We start from the raw sequence: 26,925 nt of genomic DNA on the forward strand, positions 1-26,925 counted from the left end.
CATCGATAATAAAGATAAAATAAGAGATTATAAGAACAAAAAATAAATTAATAATATTAGGATTATAAATAATAATATTTTTATTTTATAAGAAATTATCAATAGCAAGAAGTTATCAATAGTAAAAAAAAGAAGTATGAATAATAAACTTCCAAACATATCATATTTGCCACTCCAACATTAAACATTATATATATATATATATATATATATATATATATATATATATATATATATATATATTGAATGCGCAATGCAAGGAAATGAATGAAGTGCATGTGTAAATTTGTATTGAATTGACTTCATTGAAGTCTGACCCGCTGATCGACTAAGTGGGTAATGGGAAGCACTTCCCACCCAAATCAATATTACATATCCAAATAATTTATATTTATTTTGTTTATGCTCTTAATAAAAAATGTATTTTTTTTTGCTTGTCTGAAAAAAAAAAGAAAAATTGAAATAGAAGAGAAAAAAGAAAACTATATTGGAAAAATTACAGCCGCTACCACCTTCTCTCTTTAATTCAGCAGCGCCGGCTCGGCGCTGAAGTCATGCAGAGCGCGCTCTCCTCGTTTATTGATCTCTCTCTCTCTACATGGGCGTGTCGAGTGGGCACGCACCACCTTCCCATTCGATCTCTTAGTCTCACAAATATCGAACTTGGGAGAGAGGAGGAGGAGGAGGAGGAGGAGGAGGAGGGAGAGGGAGGTGGGTGTCGTAATGGCGTACAGGGCGGACGAGGAGTACGATTACCTGTTCAAGGTGGTGCTGATCGGGGACTCCGGGGTGGGCAAGTCCAACCTGCTCTCCCGCTTCGCCCGCAACGAGTTCAGCATCGAGTCCAAGTCCACCATCGGGGTCGAGTTCGCCACCCGCACCGTCCACGTCGACGACAAGGTCGTCAAGGCCCAGATCTGGGACACCGCCGGCCAAGAACGGTAAACCCCCTTCGCCAAACGGATCTTGCTGCGGATCGTGAGGCATTTTGCTGTCTGAGATCCCTGGTTCCGAAAATTTTCGCCTTCCTTCAGCTTCTACTGCAATTTTTGCTAAAGAAGTGATTTTTCGACTTTGGTGCGTGCTTGGCGTGCATTCTTCCTGTCAATTAGCAGCAAGCGCATTGCACATTTCTGTGTGCCGGGTGAAGCACGAGGCATTGTTCTGACTTCTGACCACATTGGATTTTTAGTTATGCGATAGTATTGATTAGGAAAAATGGTTCCTTTCTCCGTCTCCCCCCTTTCTCATCTCGAATCGTTTGGGAACGTTAGGAACAGTTTGACTCTTGCTTGTGTTCCGACAGTTGGATCAGAGCATTACGGTAACAATCTCCTAAAGTTACCAATTCTTTGGTTCTTCTTATGAACATTCAAGATCCTCATTTCCTCCCGATTCTTGAATATTGAGCTTGATGCTCAAAACTAGTTCAAAGCCAGTTTGAACTTTATCTCCTTCATTCATCAATTTTGAGTCTGGGGACTTCTCCTCAACAGGATCATTTTTATAGAGGTCCATGACAAACTTGGCAGATTTTACTGCTTTGAATTGCCATTTGAGCTACCAAAAGAACTCGAGGTAAAAAAGAACAATCTGTTTGTTTTATCAGCTATATTGATTCTTTCATATGCTTATAAACTTAACAAGAGCAAAATAGAATCCGGATCTTTCTTGATTTCAGCAATTATCATGATTGAACCTCGACGCGTTTAGCATTTTGTTTGAGAAGTAATCTACATGACTACTCTTGTATGTTGAAACTTTGAATTGAAACAGTATAGTTGATCTTTTATTGGAAATTGTGATCAGACAGATTTAAGAGCTCTATTGTTCTTCAGAATCAACCTGATCCTCTAAAGCCATAGAAGTCATTGTTTTCGGAGACTGCTGTCTGGCCAATTTTGCCTGATATCTATAATTTCATAGTTTGTTCTTCATAATCTCCTGCATAAAAATTGACTTTTTGCTCTCTTGTTTCATATATGGCTTGACCTTCTGTGTCTATAATCGATGTGTTCTATCCTCTTGCTCTTTTTGTATAGGTATCGTGCCATCACAAGTGCATATTATAGAGGAGCTGTCGGTGCACTCGTCGTCTATGATGTGACTCGCCATGCCACTTTTGAGAATGTGGAGAGGTGGTTGAAGGAGCTACGGAGTCATACAGACCCCAGCATTGTGGTAATGCTGGTGGGCAACAAGGCTGACTTGCGTCACCTGAGGGCTGTCTCCCTGGAGGACGCTGAGGTCTTTGCTGAGAAGGAGAAAACCTTCTTCATGGAGACATCTGCCTTGGAGTCACTGAATGTGGAGAATGCATTTACAGAAGTGCTATCACAGATATATCGAGTAACAAGCAAAAAATCCCTTGATGTTGGCGACGATGCTGCAGTATTTCCGAAGGGACAGACCATCAATATGGGAGGAAAAGATGATGTATCAGCTGTTAAGAAACGTGGCTGCTGCTCAACTTAGCTTTCTTCTTTGGCATTCTTGAATGGGGTTGCCTTTTGCAAATTTCCAAGTACTTCTCTCTTGAAGACAAACTCCAAGAAAATTTAGCATCACCTGCACTTCCATAGCTAGTATCAGTATGGCTTTTATATACGAGTGGTCATCGTTCCAGAGTGCAGACTGCAAGATTTCTTCTCACTTTTATATATGGCTTGAACTCGAACTGGATTTTGTTAGAAAGTGTTTGTTGCAACCGATGTATCGCACTATGCAATCAGGAATGCTATTTTGTTATATCAGTGATTGCTCAGTTGTTCTTCCCTTAACCTCATAAATGCTTCGATCTGGATTTAGGTAAGCTTTTATATTCTATCAGTTGGAATTATTGGTATCATATTTTGCAGATGCAGAGTTTATATTATAGTTCTACACTGCTGATACAACAGGTGCTCTGTGGATTATGTATGGTGAGAGTGAATTAGTCCTCTTATCATCTGACAATGCTGCCACTGCTCTGATGAAATCATGAATCTATGTAGAGATTCAATGCCACTTTCACTCTCTGCTGAAAGTAGTCTTTTCTAATTAAATCTAAAGAATACTTGTCCAAAATGTTTTACATTCTTCTCCAACACCATTTAGAGATCATTAGGTCCACCAAGCTTTAGATTTGTCAAGGGATATCATGCTTCAGATCATAATTTGATTCATGTGAGATATGACCATCTTTAATGGATTTGTCAAGGGATATCCTCAATGGGCATTATATTACTCCATTTATACATAGAGAAAATACCCAATCTTTTTAGCTAAAAGATTGATGATATGCTTGATGTTGTAATTGCTCCCATTCAATCTGAGTTCATCTCCAACATCACCATTCCAAATCACTTTTACAGCACATGCTTTAACAAAGCTGTAAATGCAGCCAAAACAATAGAAAAACAGTATCTTTTTGATGGAACAAATCACTGCCCATTTGATGTTAGGCATCTGATTCCTTCGTGACACTCTCATGCCAACAACAGATGGCTTGTTTCGGAAGCTTCAGTAGCAGAATTACTTGCACAGTCTCTTCTACACTGCAAGTGCTCAAAGACATGGCACATCTTCTCCTTCCTGTCAATGTATTCCTCGGCAACAGTGCCTGTACAATGTGAGGCAACGAACACAACTACGAAGTCGATTCTCCCGAGTCATGTGCCAAAATAGCCATGCAACTTATCGGCAACAGCTTCCTGTTCCAGAGACGAACGCAGACTCTGACCATCTTCCATATGGCCAATGAAATCGGAAGCAGAATACATGGCTTCAGCAGAGTCTTTGTAGTGAAACCTCGGCCTGCCTTTGGCGTATCGCTTGCTTTCCATCGCCTTGTTCTCTGCATTAAGCCTCCCCATCTGCTGCTGCAGATCGACCATCGAATCGATTGTCACCTTCGCTTTGGCGCTCTTCTTCGGATCCACCAGCTTGAGCTCGAGCCTGTACAAAGCGCACGCGTCGCAGTCGTTGATCTCGTACTCGTAGAGATGCCACTCGAAATGGCTCAGCGGCTGCGGATCCATGTAGTAGGACCTCTTGAGCCCTCCGAACTCCTTCATCACCTGCTTCCTCGATTCATGCCAACCACGCCCGTTGTAATCCGGCAACGATCGTTGCTTCCTGTTCCCGCTCTCGAATGCCCTTCGAGGTTTGTCGAAGAAGAGCCATTCTCTGAGCGATTCACCGTTGAGGACCAAGAGATCAAAGAGCTCTGCAAGCAAACACACGAGGAAGCATCATAGTCATTCGTGCATGCTCTGCAAACGCAGTTGTTGTCGATGCATACCAGGCGCGTTCCATGGAGATCTGTTGGTCGCTGCTCCTTCACACTCTGGAATGCCGACGTTCTTCCCTTGCGATTTGGCGATGAGGGCAGCGAAGAGGGGGCCATCCTTCAAGTCGATGCCACCAGGGCGGAGCACCGGAGACATACCAGGAGGACCTTCGTTGAGTGCCAGAGTGGCATGGAAGCTGCTACAGTAGTCTTGGAACCATTCTGATCCCCGAGCAGGCCTGGGGCAGTCCCAGAGCGCACACTTGGGTCTCAGGAAAGCCGAAGGTGGAGGGCATGTCGCCGCGACGAACTCGCAAAAAGGTGGTGCCAGATCGCCGGCATCGAAACCGGCGGCAGTAAAGCCAAATAACACATTTTGGGGTAGTTGTTGATGCAGATTGTAGTGTTGGATTTGAAGATCGTCGGCTCCTTCCAAGCATTGCAACGCAGCATGTTGTGCTCCTGTAGAACCGCATTTGTATTGCTGGGCGGCTACAAATCCGTAGCCTGGCATCTCTTGGGCCATCAAGTATTCCTGCAAAGCGATTCGGAATCCGTAAATCGATCTCAGAGCAAACACGATTTCCTAAGGACAGATGAAACAAGGGCTTAAGGATGCTCACCTCTCGGAGAAAAGCAGCGGCGGCGCCACTTTGAAGTCCCACAGGGTACGGGCCGAGCACCTCGAGCGGCTCATCCTTGGGTGGCAGCACGGTCAACTTGCTCGTGGCGTCGTCGTCTTCCTCCTCCTCGTTCAGTTGCAGCATGCGGCGGATGTAAGAGGACAGATCGGAAGGCCCGCGGCTATGCCCCTTCTTGCAGCCAAAGGGAGAGGAGATTCAGAGTCAGCACTATCCGTGACAAAAAGAAGAAGTACGAACGAGGTGAATAATGATAGAGGGAGGGGCGATGGAGGACGCAGACGAGAAAGGAGGAGCAGGCGGAGGCGGCGGGGGAGGGCTCGCTGAGCTCGGTCTTCCACTCGCGGAGCAGCTGGTGGAGCTGCTCCTCGAGGACAGCGGCGTCGGCGGCCCGGCCCTCCCTGCGGGCGGACTGCAGCCCGGCAAACATCGCCTGGAGGTCGTCCACCTGGTTCTTGGCTTTCTCCCTCATCGCCCGCCGGTGATGGTTGTGGTGCAGCGCCGCGCCTCCACCTCCGCCGCTCCTTTTCCGCATCTCTTCCGATCGGTGGAAGAATCGAATTCTTCCGGCCGACGCGTAGAAAGAGGGCTTTGGGCGCAAAGAAAGAAATCTATTCTTTCTTCGTCTTCTTCTTCCTCCACAAGGTACAAGGCGGCCATTGATGGACCGAGAGTTAATGGGGAAGAGAGGAAGGAAGGAATCTGGAAAAAGCGAGGGGTAACGCAGCAAAGGTGAGAGGCGAATATATTCCTCGAAAGCTCAGCTCAGCTCAGCTCAACCAGTGCACTGCTCTGCTCGTCCACACCTCCATCAAAGCGTATGCATGGCCTCGCACGCGCCTCGGAGTCGCACCCCAACACACCTCACACGGACACTTGCTCCTCAAAACACTCCGCTCGAACAGGATAATTAAAAGGTTTCTCGCGACAGGTGTACGACCATCGGTATCGAACATCATGATTGCACACATCTTAAAGAGATTAGTGTTCAACACGTATAAATCAGGTCTGGCAAAGTCAGCCTCAGCCGCTATTCGTGACTTCATGCCAGTAATCGGTCATTCCGTCACGTTTCCATGTTGGGAAAGGTTGGGTGGCGCGGTTGGTGGATCCGCGTTGGATTATGTTGACCTGTACATACCAGATGTGGCAGGAACTTCCCCATGTGCTGTCCACTTTCGATTCCACGTGTGTCACGCCCAAGTTCTTATATTAACTATATTTTATTTCTGAGTAATTTTATTTTTTTTGGGATAATTCACTATTATGTGATTTAATTGTCGGAAAATGGATAAGAAGCGAAAAAAGATCTGATGGAGAGAGTGGAATTGCACGTGCCTAAAATTATTATTGCTCTCCTTGTCACGATGTCGTTGGCGTTTCATGGCGTCGGATTGTCGTGGCTTACCTCGTTGTCACGGTGGCGTCACCGTCCTCGTCAACTTCGCTAGAAGCATCACCTCCTGTCGCGAATTGAGTCACCGGCCCAACTGATGTGGGCCAGGGTGACCACAACTCGTACACTGGTGTGTCAGTCTGACCAAAGTTTTGGAGAAGCCCGGATTTGATGCTTCGTTTCAATCACGTTTCAGGGTACCGTGACACACATGGAACAAACGGAAGGGTAACTGGCATCGAAAACCCTGGACCGTGTCCGGGCTGGACAGCTAAGCTGGACACTGGCGGAGAGCGACGACGCTGCGGGAGAACCAGAACCGGACAGGTTACCGTATGGTATGCGGACGCTGCCTCAGCGTGCGCAGCGGATCCCGAAGACCCGCAACTCGCGTCAGCAGATGGTGGCTGCTCGGTCCACGTCAGTGACAGGCGGGCGGACCGCAGCAGAACCCGACGCGTCGATGGCGGAGTGGTGAGCTTCCGATCCACGCGCGACGTCACCACCCCCCGCATTATACATCCCCACACGCCCCCCCTCGCTCCTACGCTCCTCCCACTGCACCTGCCCACCCCCTCCCGCTCCCGCTCACCTAACTGAGCGGGTCGTTGTGATGCAGCAGGCCATCCCCTACGGTAACGGGAGGGCGTGGCCGTCGGAGGTGGACCTAACGTCGTCGGACGCGCCGGAGTTTGGAGAGAGCAGCAAGGGCGTCGGCGAGATCAAGAGGGCGGTGGAGGAGAACCCGGTGGTGGTGGTGGGCCGGCGAGGCTGCTGCATGGTGCACGTGGTCCGGAAGCTGCTGCTGGGGCAGGGCGTGAACCCCGTGGTGTGCGAGGTGGGCGAGGACGCCGACGAGGCGGCCCTCATGGCCGGCCTGCAAGAGGCGGGCGCCGGGGACAGCGGCCTCCCTCAGGCGAAGGCCTCGGGGGCGGGGTTGCCGGCGGTTTTCGTGGGGGGGAGGCTGGTCGGGGGGCTGGACCGGCTGATGGCGGTCCACATCGCCGGCGAGCTGGTGCCCATCCTGAAGCAAGCCGGAGCCTTGTGGCTATGAACGGATGTGGCTGACGTTTTCCTTTTCTTCTCGCTTGTAATCAATTCCGTGATGTCCATGATGTAATCTGTGACATCGAGAGGAAGAGAACTGGGTGTGCTTCCGCCACATGTAAGCCTGTAGCTTTGTGGACGACGCTCGTGCAATTAATTACTTGTCTGACATCAGTTTTGTTCAGATCTTTGTCTCCAATATACGTATTATTTTCCTAGCTTTATCTTATCAAAGGGGGAAAAATAATGGAGCTAGCGGACCCCATGGAGCAGCTAATGGAGAAGCAACACGTGAACTCATATTTTGCTTTTACTTTTGGGCAATGGCGAGAACCCGATTACTCCAAAAGAAAGAAGCATAACTCGTCTTAAAGTCAACTCGTGGTGGTCATCAACCAACGGTGAATAACACACGGCAACCATCGGGATTGACGTGTGAGTTGAGTCAACGTCTAGGAATATGTTATGTGAGAGATAAGATTAAGAATAGAATGAAGCATGATTCACGCTTACAGTTAAAAGTGCCATGAGAATCAAATACCTTCGATGGCTGCGACGAGCCCCTACTCGAGTCATGACTTCAGTCATGGAGAACTCTGCTTATGGGGACTAAAGTCGTGGCTCGAGTCATCGTCTTGGAGGGATCAGATTTGATCATCCTGTGAAATTTCCACCACCTTAATGGTATTACATATCAAAAATGCCATGAGGCAATGTTGTGGAATTTGACAAGGCAGAAGTTTAATGTAGTTATTACAGTTGTACAGAGCGCAGTTGACCAACCACTAAGTGATGAGAGATGCTCCACCATGTCCAGTCTCCGCCCTCCATGTCAAACAGCTCCCAGTTGAAGCATCAGATCATCACGAGGCCCCAGCTTCAGGTGATCAACAGCCCTGGCTGCATGACTCATAACATGATTCATCTCGCAGAAAGAATTCAGAGAAGAGGCAACAGGGCTCACCTGTAGAGCTTGGCTTCCGAGACCCGAACGGCGATTCCGATTCTTCATAATGCATGTCGGTCACCGAACCTGCACTTATATTTGCTGCTGGGATCGTCTCGGTCAGACTGAATCCAAAAAGCCTACAGCTTTTGATACCATGAGGAAGAGCATTCTCATCATTCTTTGGATCTGCTGAACTATAATGTCCCTTAGCAAACTCATCTACCATGTTACAGGGAACACAAGGCATTTGTTTCTCTGTGCCAAACGAGCTCTTGTCATGCTCATCTGTGGTGGAAACTGCACCAGGGTGTGAAAACTGTGCACTTTCTTGCGGAAACATTGGAACAGAAGTAGGAGTCGATTTCCCAAGGAAGCTGGAATCCTGAAATGATCTTGGCCAACTGCTTCCTATGCCGAGCAAGCGACTTAAGAGCCTAGCACCGCTTTCTGGCAAAGCATTCATCGGAGTACTTTGAAATGTGGGCACCGTTGGATATAATTCTTGACCTTGCAAGACCTTGCCGAGTGGTACAGATTCTCCAAATCCCTTGTCGGGGAAGTTAAAATGACCAACTGGAATTCCAACATTGTTTCTAATATCGGTGTTTGATATGTCAACACCCTCATAAAGGGTTCTCGAACCCATAACTTCTTGACCTTGCAAGACCTCGAGGAACCTTGCAGATTCCCCCAAGTCAGGATATGCAACTCCATCTGCGGTGGAGGCAAGGGAGATTACTATATGACGAAAAGAAGAGTTCCTCGACAGAGAAATGAAATCCCAGTATACAACTAAGAACTTACTTGGAATTGGATGATCCAGATGGTCCCAAGGATGAAATTTTTTGGTTCTCTTTGGACCAGTTGTTGGTGGAACATATGACAGTGAAATTGAATCTGTTGGCTCGATATCCCAAGGAGATACCCTGTTATCACTAGTTATATCCACCTCATCATCCCATCTCACCTGCCAGTGTAAGCACAATAATTAAGAACAGAAATTGTTTGCTGGCATAATTATTGATTCTATTCGTACTATGAAAACCAATAGCTTTACTGGATTCACTGTATGGTGAATCAGTTCTGGCTGAGCACAGACATTTAGCATCAAGTTCGAACAGATAACTTTGTAAGTTTAAATGTTCAGTAGATGTAAATAGGAAGCTAAACCAGAGGTAAGAGATAAATTAATTAAAATTTGTGTGTGTTATTTGTATCACACCATCAGATAATGGAATAATGCACTATCTTATGGATAACTATAAGCTTTACAAGATTTCAGTCGTAAAACTTTCATTAATTTGAACAAGGAATGTCAGATGCCAAAAAGGTGAACAAAACTGAACTGTCCATACTCATTTTGCCAAAATGACACCAGCTAATTGCTGCATTGGCAACTGCTAGCGTGATCCAAGGAGCAGTTGTCAGAATTTTGTTCCTACCCACCATCGAAGATTATGATATGACTGGAGATGTCCACCACTGAAACAATGTGCAAGTTTTTCTGCATTTACTTTTCAGGAAAATGTATAGTCATACCCCTTTATAGTAGCTCAATATCTCGCTCCCCCTCCAAAGTTGCATTTAATTTGTTTATCAGAAATACACTCTAACTTCAATGTCAGTTCTAGCAATTAGCCATTAAGAACCGAAACTAAATAAGGATCTAAGGGAGTAACACCTAAGATGGTGCAGTAAAATATACGAAGCAACATAAATATTATGACATACCAAAAGACATTTCCATTTTGATCCGGGCCACCTAAGAGGGTCCAGCTCACCAGTCCCAGTTATCAATCCTGTGCACCTGTTAATACATATCCACAACTTTTATTTAAGGGACCAATCAAGAGCTAATGTTCTACCAAAATAAGTTGATTCTGACCTTCTGTCTGCAGCATATTCACAGTCAATTATCATTTTAAACCTTGTTCCAATAGAAAATGAATGATTAAAGCTCTTTGTGAACTTCCAATAGGGAATGATGAACTCTGATTTGCCTTCCCTGCAAGGTTCCCAACTTAGTGCAACTTTAACTGGAGATGGCACGAGAGCCGCATTACCTTAATAATTCGTGATGCTAACTGACTCTAGTCAAAGTTAGTATTGCATCTACTGAGAGTCAAATTGAGTGACATATAACCAAGAATCCACAGTTTACTAGCATTACAAGCACAGTTAACTGAAAAAATTTGCATAGTTTCATGCTGAGTGAAGCTATGGCAAGTAAAATCTTCCTCAAAAAATAACTGTGATTCCATCATGAGGTCTTCAATCCCCATGGTGTTCACTAACCTAACATCTTATCAACTACATGCCAACCATATGATGCTTTCAATAATCAAGTAACTATATAAGTTGATAGTTAGCAGTGCCTACATATTGAGCTAAATAAATTCAGTGAGGCTTTCGGGAAAAAGCTGACAAAAAATGTTACATAAACAAGCAAGACTTTTTGCCACTACAGATCTCATTGAATTAATATTGTCAACTGTCTATTTCTAGATTGAGGGTAGTCAAATGACATTAACTTGTAGGAGTTATTTTCAAAACCTCATACCCTGCATATCTAAGCATTGGTGGTTTAAATACAACTTCTGCAATCTCAAGAAACATATACTCCCAAGGCACCAAGATAGATTCAATGTTATCACTATACAAACATACCTCGGGTTGTAATTAATGCAGAATACCATTCTTGCAGACACAGCATTGGCTAGATCAGTGAGTATGCCAAGATTTTTTTTATTAAAAGGAGAATGAATGACTCTCGTCAGTTGATCAGACCTCCGTATACCCAACCTAAGCTCCCCATCATTGCCCCTAAATTGAAGAAAACACTATGAGCAGGAGAAAATGTTTCAAGTAGGTTAATCAGCTGCACACGTCAGATATGCATACCGGAGAAAGAGCACAGAATCCCCGGAGACCAGCTTTTTCTTGTTAATAAATGCAGTCCATCCTGTTGTTAGCAAATGCCTACGAGGTTGTCCTAGACAAAATGCAGAAATTAATTTCTCAGGTATATCTAACTATATATAGAATCTCACACTCATCCATTGAGATGAAACCGGACATATGAGACAAGAAAGAAATGATTACAAAAGCAACAAATGGAATTGAATAAGGATGTAAAGATCACATTTCATTCTGAGGATACTTGAATAATCAAAGGGAGATCTTTGAAAGATTCCAAGAGTTCAATTATTAGAAAATAGGAGGCTAATAAACATGATTTTTTAGAAAATAGAAGAATCCTTCTATTTTCTAAAAAATCATTTCTGACCACCTAAGATGGAATCGCAATGGTTAACACTTAACATCATAACATATCAAATGATCACATATATATTGCAGGTCAAACATAAACCACATGTAACAAAAGAGACTACACTTAAGGTTGCACTTTAAAGTATAAAAATGAAAAATATAGCCACTGAAAAAAATACAATTAACTACCAAATAATTGATTAGCTTGCACAACCCTTGCCAATGCAGGATCCAAGGAGGGTCCAAATATGCAACCTTACTCTTCGAAAAAACATAGAGATTGTTTTAATAACTTGAATCTTGATCAGTCGGTTCAAAGAACCAATATCACCGCTCATGTGTGCTAATTAGATCGAAAATGTTCACTGTTAAAACTTAAATTAATTAAGAAGGGACAGTTTGGATTTCAAGTCATTCAATTGAAGCTCTTAAAAGAGAGATATCTTGTACTTTGGATATCTTCATTTTTAGTTTTGAGAATTTACAAAGTGGTACATATTGGCATTAGCTCAATTTTCTAGCAATAGATAGTAACTTAAATGTATTTCATCAACATACCCCTGTAGATATGTCGGAATCTCCATTCAGTGCCATGCAAGTCCTTAGCAGCAAGCTCTTGTGATGGCCTTGGCTGCTTATAATCCTAGGCCAAAAATATGGTAGTCACACCCATATGAAACAGACAGCTAGAAGATGGTTGTTAGTACCAATTTCCACAGTAGGTCGTATCTTTCACATACTGATTTGATGGCAAGAATCTCGCGCACTTACCAGGGGAGGGAAACAGTCCTCAGCAGCTCGGCGAGGGATAGAGAAGCCTCCATGGCTGCTTGTGTCGGAAGCAGTCAGGGTCTTACAAAACATGTGCGTGGTAAAGGCCTTGCTCAAATCATCACTCTCCTCCACTTGCCTTTTTTCTCCAGCCTCGTCATCTTGCAGCTGTTGCTCCAATTCCTGAGTCAGAAAGTCCCATACTTGTAAAGAGAATATATCATGAAAATATACAAAAAACCTTGTACACTTTGGGGTCGGACACCTGATGCATCCAGACATAAAAGATCCTACTACCAATATACATCAACATGACAGAAAATGTGATCATATCTTGGAAAGAAAACAGATGCTAATGTTCATTATACCAAAAGTTTAATCTTTTTTCTTCGGAAGGGATTACGAGATTAGAATTAGACCATGAGACACAGAGCTCAATAGACAGGAAGACATGAACTTCCATAAGATGGAAGGAGATTCATTTCCGCATCATAAGAACCCTAACCTTGTTCTCGGCAACCAGATAGAGTTGAGCATAAACCTCATCCGTCTCCTCCTCCGCCTGCAAAAGCTACTGAATAAAAAAGTTGTTCTTTTTTCGGTTCTGGAGAAAGAGAGCCAAGAAATAGGACGGTCAAGGAACGGACTCGAAGTTTGACATCCAACACCCTACAGAGAACATGGGGAGGCACATCGCGGGGCGCGACAAGGCCACCGCCGCAGCCGGCCGCTCCAAGCTGCTCGAGGTGCCCCTGCGGGAAGTAGACCACTAAGCTTCCCTTCCTAGGCAGCCATATCTGCGGCCCGGCACAGGCGTGCCACAGTTCCATACACACCGACCCCCTTCCACCACAACAAGCGGCCGCAGCCACCTTCCTCTCTTCTTCCTCCTCCTCCTCCTCCTCCTCTTCCTCGATGATGTTCAGATCGATCTCCATGATCTTTTCCGACCAAACGCACCAGGAGGCGAGAGACGCAAGAAAGGGACGGGAAGCCGAAGGTGGAAGCGGCGGGGCATAAAAATGAAAGGAAGAAAGGATTAAAGCAAGAGGCAGCTGCTGCGACTGTGGAGGCAGCAAAGCAGCGTTCAGGGAGCCTTTGCCCCTCGTGTCGTCGTCTTCTTCTTGGTCCGTGGCGTTGTTTTATGCCTCTTCGTCTGTCTCCCTCTTCCTATAAACACATCAGCTTTGCCAGAAAGCAGACGGAGCCTTTACTCATCGTGTCGTCGTCTACTTCTTGGTCTGTGGCGTTCTTTTATGTCTCTCTTCCTCTATCACTCTCTTCCTATAAAAACATCAGCTTTGCCAAAAGCAGAGGTCAAAAGCGGCCTGCTACAGACGCAGAGCTGCCCCGGAACCTCTGCTCCATTGCCCCCCTTCAATCCTGCTGCAAGCTGCTGCCTATCTCCCCTTGTCTACGTAGTTTGTGTTTTGTTCTGTTGCCGTCGTTCCTGCTGCCACCAGTGACATGGTGGAAAAAGCGGATTGGGCTGTGGTTTCGAGCTGTAAAAGTTGCATGTTTAACAGAGCGAACAGGAGAAAAGAAGTGTCCGCGTGTCATCTGTTCGACGGAATGTTACATTATGATTTTTAGCCGCAAAAGCTGCAGATTAGCAGCGAGAAGAAGAAACCGAGGGAAGCGAAGAGGCACGCGTCTAATGTGTTTGATGGAACTTTGCTTTATCATTTTGAGCTAAAAAAGCAGAAGATTAGTAGCGAGAGGAGAACAGAAGAGACGAAAAGAGCGTACGCGTGTAACGTGTTTGACGGAATGTTACCTTATCCCCTAACACCCTGGCTGGTGGGTCGCTGTTGCTGCTGGTGGTGGGTTTACAATCGATCTGTGGTTCTCCTCATGGATTGAAGAGGGAATCAGCGGCTGTCTGATGCTGGAACGCACTGGGGCAGGATCAGACGACAAGACGCGGGAGCCGTTGCCGGCGGCCTCCCAACTCCTAAACGCTCGTCTTCGTGTTCCTTCGTAGCGTAGGAGTGACCTTGTGACATCTTAAGGGAATTGGTCTCTACTATATATATATTCTATTAAAATAAATTTATTTTATTCCCATAAAAGAAAATTTTTAAACAAATATTTATAAAAAGAATTTTTTATAAATTTCTAGAAGTTATAATTATTTTTGTCCAAAAAGATATGAGATAATAGTTGATTAAGTCAACTTTGCACCTTTGATGACATGTCAACCACATAGAACTAAGGTGTCAATAGTCATCATCTATGTGTTATCAAGCATTAAAATCTTAACCTGGATGGATGTGTATTTTAGGTGTGGTTGATATCATTTGCTTATTTTCTTAAATAAATTAGATGATGACTCAAGATGAGTATTTTAAGTGTGGTTAGATCACCATATGGTAGGTAACATGCTTCAACTCAACCCAACTCCCTCTTCCAAAGCAAAAGGCAGTCCCAAATAGGATGGATGGTTGATGTTGCAATGTCTTACATAACACAACCAGTAAAAGTCTTGATGTTGATATGGAAATATTAATTTCCCAGTAATGCACTCAATGTTCTACAATAACATACATAAGCAGATTACTTTTGATGTGCATCATAAGGAAATAAATTAAAAGTCATAATAATTTTTATGGTGATTCCAAATGTCATACTACAATAAATCTGAAGCCAACATTTAATTCTTATCCATAAAAAGAAATCAAATCTTCTTCCTAAATTACCCCTCTCTTTCCCAATTAAACTGAAACACCCTCCCCTTTCTCTCTCTCTCTCCCTCTGCCGACCTCCGTTCTTGTTTCTCCCATTACCTCCAAAACCCCATTCGAAAAGCCTTCCTTTTGCTCTTCGATCCAATCCATGCGCTCCTCCTCCTCCTTCCACTGCATTAATTACCTTCTTCGCCGACTTCCCCTCTCGTGCCACTCGTCGTCGTGCTTATCTTTGTTGTTATCGTCCCCGTACCCCAGCTAATTATGACGCGCACCTCCTCGTTCGCCCCCTTCTTCACCTTTGCTTGGCTTCCGCAGCCCAAACCCCTGCCCGCTTCCTTCCATCCTTTCCTCGTGTTGTGCGTGCATGAATCTCGCCGAAGGAAGGCCGCTGCCGCTGCTCTCCGTCTGTCCTTGCCCCTTTTCCACCCAGAAAGGCCTCACCTTTTTGCTCCGTTGATCGCCGCGCAACGGTAAGAGATGGAGCATGGAGAGGGGAGCAACGTTAAGAGGCCTCCTGCTGTCGGATCGACGGTGAAGAGGCAAATGAAGAGTCCATCTCAGGTCCAGATCCTCGAGGAAGCTTATGCAGGTTCGTTACGTCTTTCAAAAAATTGATCTTTTGGTGTGTGTTTCTTGAACACTTTGATCATCTCTTGGCTGGATTCGTGTAGTGGAGTCGAATCCATCCGCATTGATGAAGGAGGATTTGGCTAGAAGGACCGGGCTGGAGTACACGCAAGTCCAGTACTGGTTTGGGAACCGGAGGTTCTTGGACAAGCATGGACCCCGGACGAACACACCCAGGAGAGATCCCCATGGACCCCTATGGGAATTCAATCCAGACAGGACCTCAAGCATGTCACCTGTTACAGTTGCAAGAGCAGGGCCAGCACCGAATGGCTCGGTATACTCAGCGGAGACCTTGCCGATGATGAGGCCTGCAGGACAGTACACAGTGAATCCTGGATTGGTTCCGATCCTGCCATGTGTGCCACTGGCGACACAGTCACAGTTGTTGCCAGTGTCCCAAGAGTTACAATGGATGATCACACATGTTGAGAATAAGCTTGGGCATCCTTTAAGAGCTGATGGGCCGATCCTCGGTACTGAGTTTGATGCTTTGCCTCCTGGAGCTTTTGGGTTCGCTTTAGGTATTATAATTCTTACCATTCTATTGAGAAAAATGAATTTCCTCTTTATTAGATGCATATAGAAACAACTTACACAATCTATCATGTGGTGATAATCCATGGTTATAAAAAGAACTCTTCTGAATTGTCTGATTATTCATGGTAATAATTTTCTGTTGATATAATGAGAGATTGTAGATGTTGAAAAATGCTAACATAGCACCATTAACCATGATGCTGGTATGACAATGCAATAAGAGTTTGTATGAAGCCGCATTTTGCTTAGGTTCTGTTATCGCATTTTGTGTGGTGCATAATGCACTTTTTTTAATCTTTCGCACAATGAGATATTTAAAAAATATGATACTAGAGACAATTTATTTGTAAAATCTTGATGTTTGGTTTGACATCTAAATGTTCCTACTGGATTTTGTTATGTACTTTCATGAAGCTATGCATTTCAGATAAGACAGCTTGATATTCTTATTGGAACTGGTTTATTGGTTACTTTAATAAACATATTTAAATGGTGGCCCAAAAGCATAATCTAGAATACAGTAACTGTAATGACACTGTTACTAACTTGGGAGACTGTCTTATGCTATTATGTCAAACAAATTGATCAATTGTTACCATAGTATGGCTTAAGGAGCATGAGCATGTGTTATATCTAACTTGAAACTGTTCATAAGTTGAAGAAAATAAATATGAAACATTACATAAGATGTTAATTGTGGGCTTGATAGAGGAAATTGGGACATGTCATCCAACATTAAGACACATAAGTTTCACATAGTATGCTAGTTAATATCTACAAAAGTTGTTATTACCAAATTTCAACATGCAAATAAGTTGCACATTGGCATGCACATTGTTTATGCATACTGCTTCTTTCAACGTGTTGGCAACAAATTTTCATGGGTCAATCCAAAGTAAATCAAGCTTATGATTAATTTATCAATCTAATGAATATGTATTGATCGATGTGTACCAATAACAATGCATGCAGTTCATTACCCTTCATCTATACTATTTATAAATTTTTTTTGTGATATCCGATGATACAAGTCGGTATATCATTTGATATTTCAGTAATGTACCAGTTTGGCCCATGGCCGATAACAGCATCGGAACATTATTCAAAACCTTGATCTAGTCAATAACAATAGTGTGATCACGCAAATCCAATTATTAATGGGACTTTATTTTCCATATTCATTGTCATTTCCTTGCAGTTCCACATGATGCTCTCATAACTAGTGTAATCCAATTATTAGTGAGATCCTCCTGACTAATGTAACAGAAGGACCAATTTAGTGGACTAATGAAAAATAATAGCTAAAGTGGGTAAGGCGATGTACATTAACCATCCCTAGTCCACATGTTGCCTTAGTGTTCTCAAACTACAAGAGATATGATATGATAAACTGTGCCAGTTATAGATAATAAATTATTAGTTACAGTTATAGATAGTGCCAGTTGATATGATCAGATGTGGATTTGCATTTACTAGGCTTGCTTAGTTGGAAACAGATACAAATTTGATATTAACTACATATGTGTCATATAGGATGATTGATGGATGATATACACTAAAGTAGTTGCATAATATATTTTGAAAGTTAAAAGCCTCTAAGAAGCATTAAGATTAAGGAAAACATATTAAAATGATATGATGCCATGCAGAAGAATTTCATGATTCTATTTTTATTTGGAGATTGTCCTAAAAAAAATTAACATAATATATCATATCTCTATTCAACTTTAATGAAAATTATGTTGCTAATAGTAGAAAATCGAGTGCAGTCCATTGTGGTAAGTACTTATGAGTTATTGTTATACCTTGACAAAGAGCACTAAAATATGAAGTCAAATATAAGAAAAATATCTATTCCGTGGTGATTGGAGAAATCTATGAGAACTGTTCTTGTAAGTTCGAAAAAGTCAAAATCATATAAATCAGTTAATGATTAAATTTTAACATATCATGACTTGACCTAAAGTTCTGCACCCCTATTTCATTTTCCAACCAGCAAACAAAATGCTTGGAATCTCCAGTTCATTTGAACAAAATACGAATTAAAATTTAAAAGCTTTTCAGAAGTGGTCAGACTAGAGATGTTATAGGTTGTGGTATGGGTGTCACTGTTAGATATAGGCTATGGCACTCAGATTGACTCATGGTATGTGGGAGTAGCGTTAATTGGTTCATTACAGTGTGTTGTGGTACATTCTAGCTACTTAATTCACTTATAATATTGTGTGAGACAATTTTCTCTTTACTAAGTTAATTTGTTATGCATAAAACTGATCCAAAAATAATTGAGGCAAATGACTTGAAATTTATGGATTCATATTTTCTTTCTTATGCTTAGTGAGTACTTTGTTGTGAGCCTTTCATGAATGGATCTTAGAGCCAAAAAATGTCTTTTTTTATTTGTATAGTTTCTCCATTGCTATAAAACTGAAAGACAGTGATAATTTTGAATTTGAAGCTATGGAATTTTGGAGTCGTGTACCAGAATAATACATGATGCAAAAGTATAGTGATTTGTATGGGGAACATAGATTGTGGTTGCAAGGCAGAATAATAACCACAGAAGGCACAGCAGAGAGAACCTAATTTGGAAAGACAAGTGGGGAGGCTAGACAGATAGTTTTGGCTAGTGGCTGACTTGTGGGCATTCTGAATTTTAAGGTGCATTTTCTGAGGTGAAATCTTAACAAAAGCTAGTCCTGATGAAAAACTTATCAAGATTCCAGATCTGGATTAAGAACTGAGTAAACTAGGTAGGGTGGGGTAAGGGATCCCATGTTTGAAGTTTTGGCTGGATTTTGAGCCAAAACAAAGGATAAGATTCAGAAATGGTCTTGTTGGTTTTGCATGTTTTGCTTGAAACCAGTACAGATAGGTATAAAAGCATTTTTATTCTTCCTTCCATGCATACAGTTTGTGATTTTTGGGAAATTTTTGCACCTGAAATTTTTGGACTTCCATGTCTTTGCTGTTTTGGCAACTACAGTTACATATATTATGATTGTTCATGATGGAGCTTTCTTTGATGTATCGATGCACTAGTCTGCAATCCTTGCAAACAACCATGTTATTAGCTATTCCAACAGCATATCTGAACATCAGGTGTTCAGATGATATGGCTGTGTGATTTGGCTGCTCCAATGAAAATTTGGGCTGGTAAACAGCTTGGTAACTTTTTTATGATTTAAGGGAAAAAAATATTAATGTGGGCACTTAAGGAAAATATGATATTTGAAATTGGAATTGTTATGTTATTGCATAAATAACCATGATTGATTTTCCTTCAACTACTATATGAAGATAGGCAATTAATTTTATATTTATTACCTTGATCAACTTGATGTAGAGTCTGAGCTTTTCTTGATTTATTTGTTCATGGAGATTTGCTGCTAAATATTGATCGTTTTGATAGTAAATGCAGAACAAAAGCGAGCTTCACATCCTTATGATGGCAAAGAAATTGAGCAACCAAAGTTGGAGTCAGTGAAGGTCTTCTTTCTCTAAGCTCGGTCATACTAATGTTCTTTTGGCTCCTTAAATATGATGATATTTTGGCACACTTGAAGCACCTTACTGTAGCTTCCAACCTGTCTTGTTAGCATTAAAAAAAAGTTTAGTTTATAAAGGCATTTAAATCCTACCTTTTCCAAGGGTTTTTTTGTCCATTAACAAATTGCTTCTTCTCATCAGTGAGTTGGATTTTGCAGGAACCAGCATTCATGCTTAGGTTGGAGTATGGTGATGTTCATGCACTTGAAGCTGAGGCTCCAAAGGCAGTGCATGAATTCCAGTTTTTTCCGATTCAACCAAGCTGGCTGCAGAAGTGTGAAGATGTCAACCAGACTGGTGTTCCGAAGTCTTCAGTTAATACTTCACATAATGTGTCTGATGATTGTCATGCTGTTACTCCAGATGCGGAACAGGCAAATCTGTTTCCTTCATCTAGTAAGGTGGTTTTTCAAGATGACAGTTATTATAAAACAGAGAAAACACAGGTATCTAGATTTTTGTGAATAATTTTACCGAATGTTTTGATACATTGCCCCTAATGTAGTGGTTACTTCAGCAGCATTTATTTTAGAAGAAAGGTTAGCCAAGGAATGCAATATTATAAAATGGTTAAGGAAGAAGTTACCTATAAGATATATTAAAATTTAAAAAGGATTGTTTTAGTTCTTAATTAAATATTTACTTTGCCTTTGATTACTTTAACTGCAAAATCAATCTCATGGTCCCATGATTACAGAGCAGTTAATGGGTACTGATTGGAATGGATCATGATGCACACACAAAAAGGGTGAATTAATCCTTGTATTTGATTCTCTAATAGTCATCTTGATCTCATATGTTCCTCACAAAGCTTTTTGATTAGAAAGGGGAAGGACTGTGAATTGAGTACCCTAAGTTTATTCTTGAACTTTGATACAAACCTAATCTTTGGTATCTAATGTTGCATGTAAAATATGGATCAATCGGTCAAAGTTAAGCACAAAATCGAACATTCAAAAGGGCATCAGGATATGCACAATGATAAAAATCTTGCTATCATCAGCGGATAGCTGTCTTCTTAAGTTTACTTGCAGTGCTTCAGGTTCATCATCAACTGCTAATTTTTATAAAACCAAGAAAAAAAACTGCTAATTTTTTTCTGTAGTCTACTTCCAGTGCTCTGAACACGACTTATTAATCTCTCATGACATCTTAAACTAGTTATGTATAGTTTAGTGGAGCCTCTTTATTTGTACTTTCTGGTGGTTGCATCGGAGAATTGTTATCGCAGTGATAAATAATTTCCATCTAGATATTGGACCTTGGTAGGGAGATCTCATCATTATCCCTATGCAGGTACATCCATCAGGATCATATGGTGTCAATGAAAACCAGCACCTTGATCATGCAAGAACTCCTGCTGCGGCAACATTAGAGGAAGTAAACCAAAAGAACTGTTACCCAACCATTCAAAACCTGAGAAAAAAAGACAAGTCATGTGTGCTCCACCATTGTTATGATTGTTACAAGTATCTTGTGATGTCCCAGGAGAGATCAGAAACTACATCAGTAGATGCGCGACAAACAGGCTATTTTAACAATGTTGATCATAGTCGCAGGCCTCTGGTCGCTAAGTGGAGTGAAAAAGAAGGCCAGGTTGTTTATATTATGGATTATACTGGCACTACCCCATCTATGTCAAGTGGAACTAATTCAACTTTGAGTAGTGGATGTGATGAGGCTTCTAAAAATGTTGGTGGCCGTGTGGACGGCAAACCCATGGAAGTAGTTAATGTTGATGTTGAGAAAGATTGTACAGATAGCAAATCCATGGAAGTAAATTGATGCTGATGATGAAGAGGAATGCATCAGAATGGGCAGAAAGAAAGACATGGGAATGATGAGGAGATGGCAGACAGGGTTTACAAGGATGATGAAGAGGAGAACAGAGACAAGGATGCAGAGAACAATGAGATTGAAAGATGCTTCACCCCATTTGCTACATGGAGGCATATACTGTAACACTAGTGTAATAATACATTGGCATGATTACTGTTCTTTGAACTTTATGATGCTGTTTCTGATATCACTCTTCATTGTTTCGAGATTTTGCGTGTGATGAAACAGATGACTTGTTTAACATTAGAATTTCATTGTTTGATTTCTTTCAATCCACTATTTATATTTACTGCTTCTCCAAACATGAACACTGTAACGCATTCAACAAAAGAAGAAGCAAAAATGCTGCAGCAATCGAAGTATGTATCATGCCATAAGATTCTAAAACAGAGCCACAAGGAAGACCCAAAGCGTACGTAAATCCTCAACAGGGGATCTGTCGGACGAACCATCTGATGACGTTGACCGGCATCTTGATGAGCGCCATCGCCAGATTGGCCAGACCAGAGAAGCAGATGCAGCAAGGGCACAGGCAACCGAGGATTGTCCTGCATTGCAGAAGAAGAGGAAGTGTTGTCACGCCGCCATCATCGATGACTCGGAAGAGATTCATGGAACGGGAGGAAGAGAGGTGAGGTGGAGGCTGACCCGAGTAACCACACAACAACGCCGACGAGGGACAGGGCCAAGGCGAGGACGGCGAAGGGCAACCCTATCAGGAACCCAAGAGGCCTGCAGTCGTCCATGCCTTGGCGTCTCCTCTGCTTTCTCTTCTCCGCCCCCTCTCGCGAAGGGTCGGTTCTTGTTAACTTCTGGTGTATGAATTGACGAAAGTGCCCCGGGAAGAGATGAATTTTCGTTGACCATGCCGTCCCTTACTCTGAGTCGTTGACTTGGCCAACGGGCGAGTGGAGTGGGGCATGTGCCGCCGAGATTGACTTTATAATTCGTGCAAGTAGGACGCAGCTCTGGATCACATGCTTAATTGGCAACTACGCCTTGTCCAACCCGCTTCACCTACCTGCTTCGCGACTCGACGCGAGGCTGATCGAGCGAGCGGGTCCCACGTTTAGAGGTGCACATGCTGAAAAGGAACGATGTTGCAAAGGTATGATATACAAAAGGCTTCGTTTAGTCTAATATATTATCATCAGATTAATATTTAAGATGTAAAAACATATTAATTGAAGTTTGGAAGAGTTAAAATTAGGATGAGAACTGCAAAAGCAATGGAAATGATTTGTAAGATTCTTCTTCTTGACAAGTTGGGATGATGGCTCGTAACTCATATCAATCGTCTCTTCCTCTTTCAAATGAGAACGAGTCATCGTTCCCTTTCAGCATCAGACAAACAAGAAAAAGATAGTAGATAAGTTTCTATTGAACCTCTAGCAATTATCATTTAGACTCACATTTGCTGTAACAATTAGGTCCAGCCCATATGTTGACTTGCATCAGATGATTTTGACACTGATTCCAAATGTATTAAAAAAAGAAAAAAAAACGTATGCCATATGAGGAGAACAACGATCATGTTGTGAAAAGAGCGACTAAACTTTATTAGGTTTGGCTTAAACTTTATACGAAGAATCTTAATGGTATTGATCTACAGTTTATTCTCTAAGGTGCTTTCCTGCTATACCTATTTTATGAGACCTAAACTTTTCTTTATATGAAATCCATATGTATCTAAAATTCTTTTTATGAAATTCATATGTGGTGATTATGATATGTTATGATTGAGCCTTCTTAATGTTATTGTGAGCGTCTGATTATTTTGGAGAAGATTTACTGTAAACTTGTTGGTGATAGTGGAAGTTTGACATGATGTTTTCCGTATTAGGTTTTTCATATAAAAATTTAGTGTCTCACTTTGTAATTGATTTATTGTTCTACTATTTATACTACTTTGGTTAATATTTACTTTTGATAACAAGTTCAGATAAAAAAAACTCATTTTGATACATAAAGAGAAAAAAATTATTTCACTATAATATTTTTTCCCAACATAAAAGAGTAAAATATATATAGGAAAAAAAAAAGCTCTTAGCCGAAGAGGAATATATATGTTTGCCATTATATAAAACTACACGAAAGATGCATAAATTATTATAAGAATTAAATTTAATTAAAAAAGAGAATTAAAGCACAGGTAAAAATAATTATAACATCTAAAATTTAATAAGAATGAAAAGTTACACAATGATAAAGATCATCATGGACAAAAATAATTATAACTTCTAGAATTTAATAAAAATAAAAAGATTATATTATAAAATAATAAATCATTATTAAATTAGATAGTTTACATATAATAAACCTATATAAATCTAGCCCTAACAGTTAAGTTTTGTAACTCTCAATGACCCTATAAATAGATGGATTTTATCATGATAAAATATAAATAAAAATAAAAAAATAGAGACTATGAGAAAGAAAATTTAGTTTACCTCTTGCTAATAACTCTCTCTATATCATCTTTTCTTTTCCCTTCTTTTCTTTTTCCCATCAAAGTATATCAGTGCAAAGTCAAAATAATTGATAGTATATAACTTCAAGTGCCTACGACTATAAAAATTAGAATATTTAAATGAATATTTTGTTTAGATCACAAGACATAAGAGATGGTAAAGAAAGGCTATAAGGAGTCTCAAGATGATATTATCTTTACAGTGAGTGAAGAAGGTTCGTTGAAGAATATCAAGAATAAAGATAAGAAAGAGCTCTTCTTTATCTATGAAGGGTTAGATGAAGATAATCTTGATAAAGTTGCAATCATCAACACCTCCAAAAATACTTGAGAGATTTTTCAAATATCTTTCAAAGGAGTTAAGAATGTGAGAAAAATTCGACTTTAATCACTTAAAGAGGATTTTGAAATATTACAAATGAATGAGTTTGAGATTGTTTTAGATTCTTCTATATGAATTATTACTATTGTCAATCAACTAAGAATAAATGATGAGAATCCAAAAGATATATGTGTGATCGAAAAAGTACTTCAATTACTACATGAAAAAATCAATTTTCTCATGATCTTTATTTAAGAATAAAAGAATTGACTAAATAATTATTGATAAGTTAATAAGTTTTTTTGTAAAGACATAAACATTTAGTCAAGAAGAAGAAACCGAATGTAATAGAATAAGTTCTTTAAACAAAGTTCACTTTGAAAGAAAAAAATAAAGGTTCAAGTGATCATAGTCATAAAAAAGCTCGAGGATGTGAAAGAGACCATGGTTGTCATAGAGAACATGGCAAGGTGGAAAAGAAAGAAAGAATAAAAAAAATTAAAGTCTAAAATAACAATAAGAAAGAAGAGATAAAAGAGGCCACAAGTATAATCGTTCAAATATTAAATTCTATTTTGTAACAAAAATATAACTATGTTAAAAAAAAAAGTATCTTTTATTGCTAGCAAGACAATATATTATTTCTTTCAAATATTTATTATATACCAGAAATAAAGAATAATATTCTTAGTCTTGAACAACTCTTTATTAAAAGCAATACAAATATGAAGTGGAGATGTCAAAGAATATATTATTTATATTACCCATTAACCATGATGTGGCATAATATTTTTATGTGAAGGATGCCTCATGTGACACTTAAAGCTTAGACACTTAACCTTTAGATATCTCAATATGGTATTAATAAAGAAGATGGTAAACATTCTTCCTTATATATAATACCTAAGTCAAATATATCAAGGGTGTATTTTGGCTAAATAACTAAGAAAAAGTTTTTTATTTGAGGCAAATTTTAAGGTAAAAAAACCACTTCAACTTATTCACATTTATGTTTATGGTCCTATTGCTCCAATATTTTTTGGTGAGTATCACTATATTCTAACATTTATTGATGATTATTAAGAATAATTTGGGTCTACTTCTTGAAAGAAAAAGAGGAGTTTTTTAGTATATTCAAGAAGTTCAAAACTTTTATAAAGATTGAAAGTAGTTTTTACATTAAAACTATTTACTCTAATTGAGGTGATAGAATTCACCTCCAAAACATATATGACATCAACTGACAACACCATATTCTCTCCAACAAAATGGTGTGATAGGGATAAAAAATCAAACAATTCTCAACATGGTATGATAAATATAAAATATATGCCTAAAGAATTTTGGGTTGAAGCAGTAAGTTATGTTGTTTATATCCTAAATTGATGCCCGCTACATTAAGCTTGAAGAACAAGATTCCTTAAGAGGTATAAACCAAAAAAATACCGAGTATCTCATACTTTAAGATCTTTAGGTGTATTAGTTATGCACATATACCTGATTAAAGTGGAACTATGTTGGAAGATAAAAGCTCCAAACTCATCTTCATCGGGTATAACGTTAAATCTAAAGTCTACAAATTATTTGATATAATCATTCAAATATTATTGTTATAAATGTGAAGTTCAATGAAAAAGGTAAATGAAATTGAGAGAAAAACATTGAAAAGTTGCATCAACAAAAAGAAATGGAGTTTGAAATTGCTTCACTGTATCATCACCAACATCTTCTTCTTCTACACAATCATCTCCTAGAGATAACTCAGTCCCTTAAAAGACAAAAAGTCTAAAAAATTTATACAAAGTAATAGATGAATTGTATCTTAATTGTCTCTTTGTAGATAGTGAACCATTTCAATATGAAGATATCATAAAAGATAAAATATGAAAGGATGTTATGAATGAAGAGATCAACTCTATCGAGAGAAATAAAACTTGAGAGTTTCTATCACTACCTTAAGGATGAAATCTTGATATGAAGTGGGTTTACAAAATAACAATAATAAAAAGAATAAGGCTAAGTTGAGAAATACAAAGTTAGATTAGTGACAAATGGTCATGAGTAAAATTTTTTGCATAGACTATGATGAGTTATTTGACCCTGTTATCAATTTAGATTGATTATATCTAATAGCACACAAAATATTTGATCAATTTATCAAATGAATGCTAAATCTATATTTTTTTGAATAATTTACTTAAAGAAGAAGTATACATAGTATAACTATTGGTTTATGTTAAGAAAGGCATGAAGAGAAATTCGAAGTTAAAGGAAAACTTTGAATGAGTTAAAGCAAGCACCTAGAGCATGAAATGCTAGATATAATGCCTATTTCAAGCAAAATAGTTATACATAATTTTCTTATTAAAGCACCCTATATAAGAAGATGAACAAAAATAGAGATATTTTACTTATTTGTTTTTATGATCTTGTCTTTATAGAAAGCAACTCACTTATATTAAAAAAATTTAAACAAAAAAATGGTTCAAGAATTTGAAATTATTGATATTAGACCAATATCTTATTTTCTTGGCATCAAAGTGA

The 26,925-nt window shown here is 40.2% G+C and overlaps 6 protein-coding genes across 13 annotated transcripts; 3 read left to right on the plus strand and 3 right to left on the minus strand.

Moving 5' to 3' along the window:
- Nucleotides 1-680: 680 nt before the first annotated feature.
- LOC135643079 (ras-related protein RABA1f-like) lies at nucleotides 681-2,780 on the plus strand. The gene is made up of 2 exons (XM_065159636.1): nucleotides 681-941; nucleotides 2,043-2,780. The coding sequence occupies exons 1-2, from the start codon at nucleotides 724-726 to the stop codon at nucleotides 2,473-2,475; spliced, it is 651 nt and encodes a 216-aa protein (XP_065015708.1). The 5' UTR covers nucleotides 681-723; the 3' UTR covers nucleotides 2,476-2,780.
- Nucleotides 2,781-3,202: 422 nt separating this feature from the next.
- Nucleotides 3,203-5,785, minus strand: LOC135643192 (transcription factor VOZ1-like). Of its 2 annotated transcripts, none has more exons than XM_065159881.1 (4): nucleotides 5,195-5,785; nucleotides 4,894-5,085; nucleotides 4,283-4,805; nucleotides 3,203-4,207 (listed from the first exon to the last, which is right to left on the minus strand). In XM_065159881.1, the coding sequence occupies exons 1-4, from the start codon at nucleotides 5,444-5,446 to the stop codon at nucleotides 3,651-3,653; spliced, it is 1,524 nt and encodes a 507-aa protein (XP_065015953.1). In that variant the 5' UTR covers nucleotides 5,447-5,785; the 3' UTR covers nucleotides 3,203-3,650. The 2 variants fall into 2 exon arrangements, with proteins under 2 accessions (XP_065015953.1, XP_065015954.1); XM_065159882.1 differs by having other exon boundaries at nucleotides 4,894-5,082; nucleotides 5,195-5,784.
- A 1,036-nt stretch (nucleotides 5,786-6,821) lies between these two features.
- LOC103991371 (monothiol glutaredoxin-S3-like) lies at nucleotides 6,822-7,538 on the plus strand. The gene has a single exon (XM_009410807.2). The coding sequence runs from the start codon at nucleotides 6,921-6,923 to the stop codon at nucleotides 7,359-7,361; it is 441 nt and encodes a 146-aa protein (XP_009409082.1). The 5' UTR covers nucleotides 6,822-6,920; the 3' UTR covers nucleotides 7,362-7,538.
- Nucleotides 7,539-7,651: 113 nt separating this feature from the next.
- On the minus strand, nucleotides 7,652-14,007 carry LOC135583107 (auxin response factor 15-like). 6 transcript variants are annotated; one of them, XR_010498166.1, is made up of 12 exons: nucleotides 12,992-14,007; nucleotides 12,850-12,906; nucleotides 12,345-12,527; nucleotides 12,132-12,216; nucleotides 11,205-11,295; nucleotides 10,971-11,126; nucleotides 10,189-10,308; nucleotides 10,035-10,110; nucleotides 9,108-9,270; nucleotides 8,319-9,017; nucleotides 8,138-8,250; nucleotides 7,652-8,013 (listed from the first exon to the last, which is right to left on the minus strand). XR_010498166.1 is itself a non-coding variant. In XM_065159878.1 (12 exons), the coding sequence occupies exons 1-11, from the start codon at nucleotides 13,280-13,282 to the stop codon at nucleotides 8,187-8,189; spliced, it is 1,989 nt and encodes a 662-aa protein (XP_065015950.1). In that variant the 5' UTR covers nucleotides 13,283-14,006; the 3' UTR covers nucleotides 7,657-8,013; nucleotides 8,138-8,186. The 6 variants fall into 6 exon arrangements, 4 of the variants coding, with proteins under 4 accessions (XP_065015950.1, XP_065015951.1, XP_065015949.1 ...); XR_010498165.1 differs by having other exon boundaries at nucleotides 7,656-8,013; nucleotides 8,112-8,254; nucleotides 12,992-14,005; XM_065159878.1 differs by having other exon boundaries at nucleotides 7,657-8,013; nucleotides 8,138-8,254; nucleotides 12,992-14,006.
- A 1,090-nt stretch (nucleotides 14,008-15,097) lies between these two features.
- LOC103991373 (homeobox-DDT domain protein RLT2) lies at nucleotides 15,098-21,861 on the plus strand. 2 transcript variants are annotated; one of them, XM_009410809.3, is made up of 5 exons: nucleotides 15,098-15,623; nucleotides 15,706-16,185; nucleotides 19,614-19,690; nucleotides 19,909-20,196; nucleotides 21,047-21,861. In XM_009410809.3, the coding sequence occupies exons 1-5, from the start codon at nucleotides 15,512-15,514 to the stop codon at nucleotides 21,533-21,535; spliced, it is 1,446 nt and encodes a 481-aa protein (XP_009409084.2). In that variant the 5' UTR covers nucleotides 15,098-15,511; the 3' UTR covers nucleotides 21,536-21,861. The 2 variants fall into 2 exon arrangements, with proteins under 2 accessions (XP_009409084.2, XP_009409085.2); XM_009410810.3 differs by having other exon boundaries at nucleotides 19,623-19,690.
- Nucleotides 21,862-21,932: 71 nt separating this feature from the next.
- On the minus strand, nucleotides 21,933-22,381 carry LOC135642522 (signaling peptide TAXIMIN 2-like). Its single transcript, XM_065158733.1, has 2 exons — nucleotides 22,238-22,381; nucleotides 21,933-22,137 (listed from the first exon to the last, which is right to left on the minus strand). Exons 1-2 carry the CDS (start codon nucleotides 22,333-22,335, stop codon nucleotides 22,014-22,016), a joined length of 222 nt encoding a protein of 73 aa, XP_065014805.1. The 5' UTR covers nucleotides 22,336-22,381; the 3' UTR covers nucleotides 21,933-22,013.
- Nucleotides 22,382-26,925: the final 4,544 nt, after the last annotated feature.

Source organism: Musa acuminata, chromosome BXJ3-7, assembly GCF_036884655.1.
Source record: "Musa acuminata AAA Group cultivar baxijiao chromosome BXJ3-7, Cavendish_Baxijiao_AAA, whole genome shotgun sequence".
Lineage (NCBI taxonomy): Eukaryota > Viridiplantae > Streptophyta > Magnoliopsida > Zingiberales > Musaceae > Musa > Musa acuminata.

Coding starts and splice junctions, on each gene's coding strand:
- LOC135642522 (XM_065158733.1), bottom strand. CDS start 22,335: ATGGACGACTGCAGGCCTCTTGGGTTCCTGATAGGGTTGCCCTTCGCC. Junction 22,138..22,237: donor GTTGTTGTGTGGTTACTCGG/GTCAGCCTCCAC, acceptor TCTGCAATGCAG/GACAATCCTCGGTTGCCTGT.
- LOC135583107 (XM_065159876.1), bottom strand. CDS start 13,282: ATGGAGATCGATCTGAACATCATCGAGGAAGAGGAGGAGGAGGAGGAG. Junction 12,907..12,991: donor TGTTGGATGTCAAACTTCGA/GTCCGTTCCTTG, acceptor TAGCTTTTGCAG/GCGGAGGAGGAGACGGATGA. Junction 11,296..12,131: donor ATTCCGACATATCTACAGGG/GTATGTTGATGA, acceptor CATTTTGTCTAG/GACAACCTCGTAGGCATTTG.
- LOC103991373 (XM_009410809.3), top strand. CDS start 15,512: ATGGAGCATGGAGAGGGGAGCAACGTTAAGAGGCCTCCTGCTGTCGGA. Junction 16,186..19,613: donor AGCTTTTGGGTTCGCTTTAG/GTATTATAATTC, acceptor TCGTTTTGATAG/TAAATGCAGAACAAAAGCGA. Junction 20,197..21,046: donor ATAAAACAGAGAAAACACAG/GTATCTAGATTT, acceptor ATCCCTATGCAG/GTACATCCATCAGGATCATA.
- LOC135643192 (XM_065159881.1), bottom strand. CDS start 5,446: ATGCGGAAAAGGAGCGGCGGAGGTGGAGGCGCGGCGCTGCACCACAAC. Junction 5,086..5,194: donor CCGCCTGCTCCTCCTTTCTC/GTCTGCGTCCTC, acceptor TTTGGCTGCAAG/AAGGGGCATAGCCGCGGGCC. Junction 4,806..4,893: donor CCGCTGCTTTTCTCCGAGAG/GTGAGCATCCTT, acceptor ATCGCTTTGCAG/GAATACTTGATGGCCCAAGA.
- LOC103991371 (XM_009410807.2), top strand. CDS start 6,921: ATGCAGCAGGCCATCCCCTACGGTAACGGGAGGGCGTGGCCGTCGGAG.
- LOC135643079 (XM_065159636.1), top strand. CDS start 724: ATGGCGTACAGGGCGGACGAGGAGTACGATTACCTGTTCAAGGTGGTG. Junction 942..2,042: donor GACACCGCCGGCCAAGAACG/GTAAACCCCCTT, acceptor CTTTTTGTATAG/GTATCGTGCCATCACAAGTG.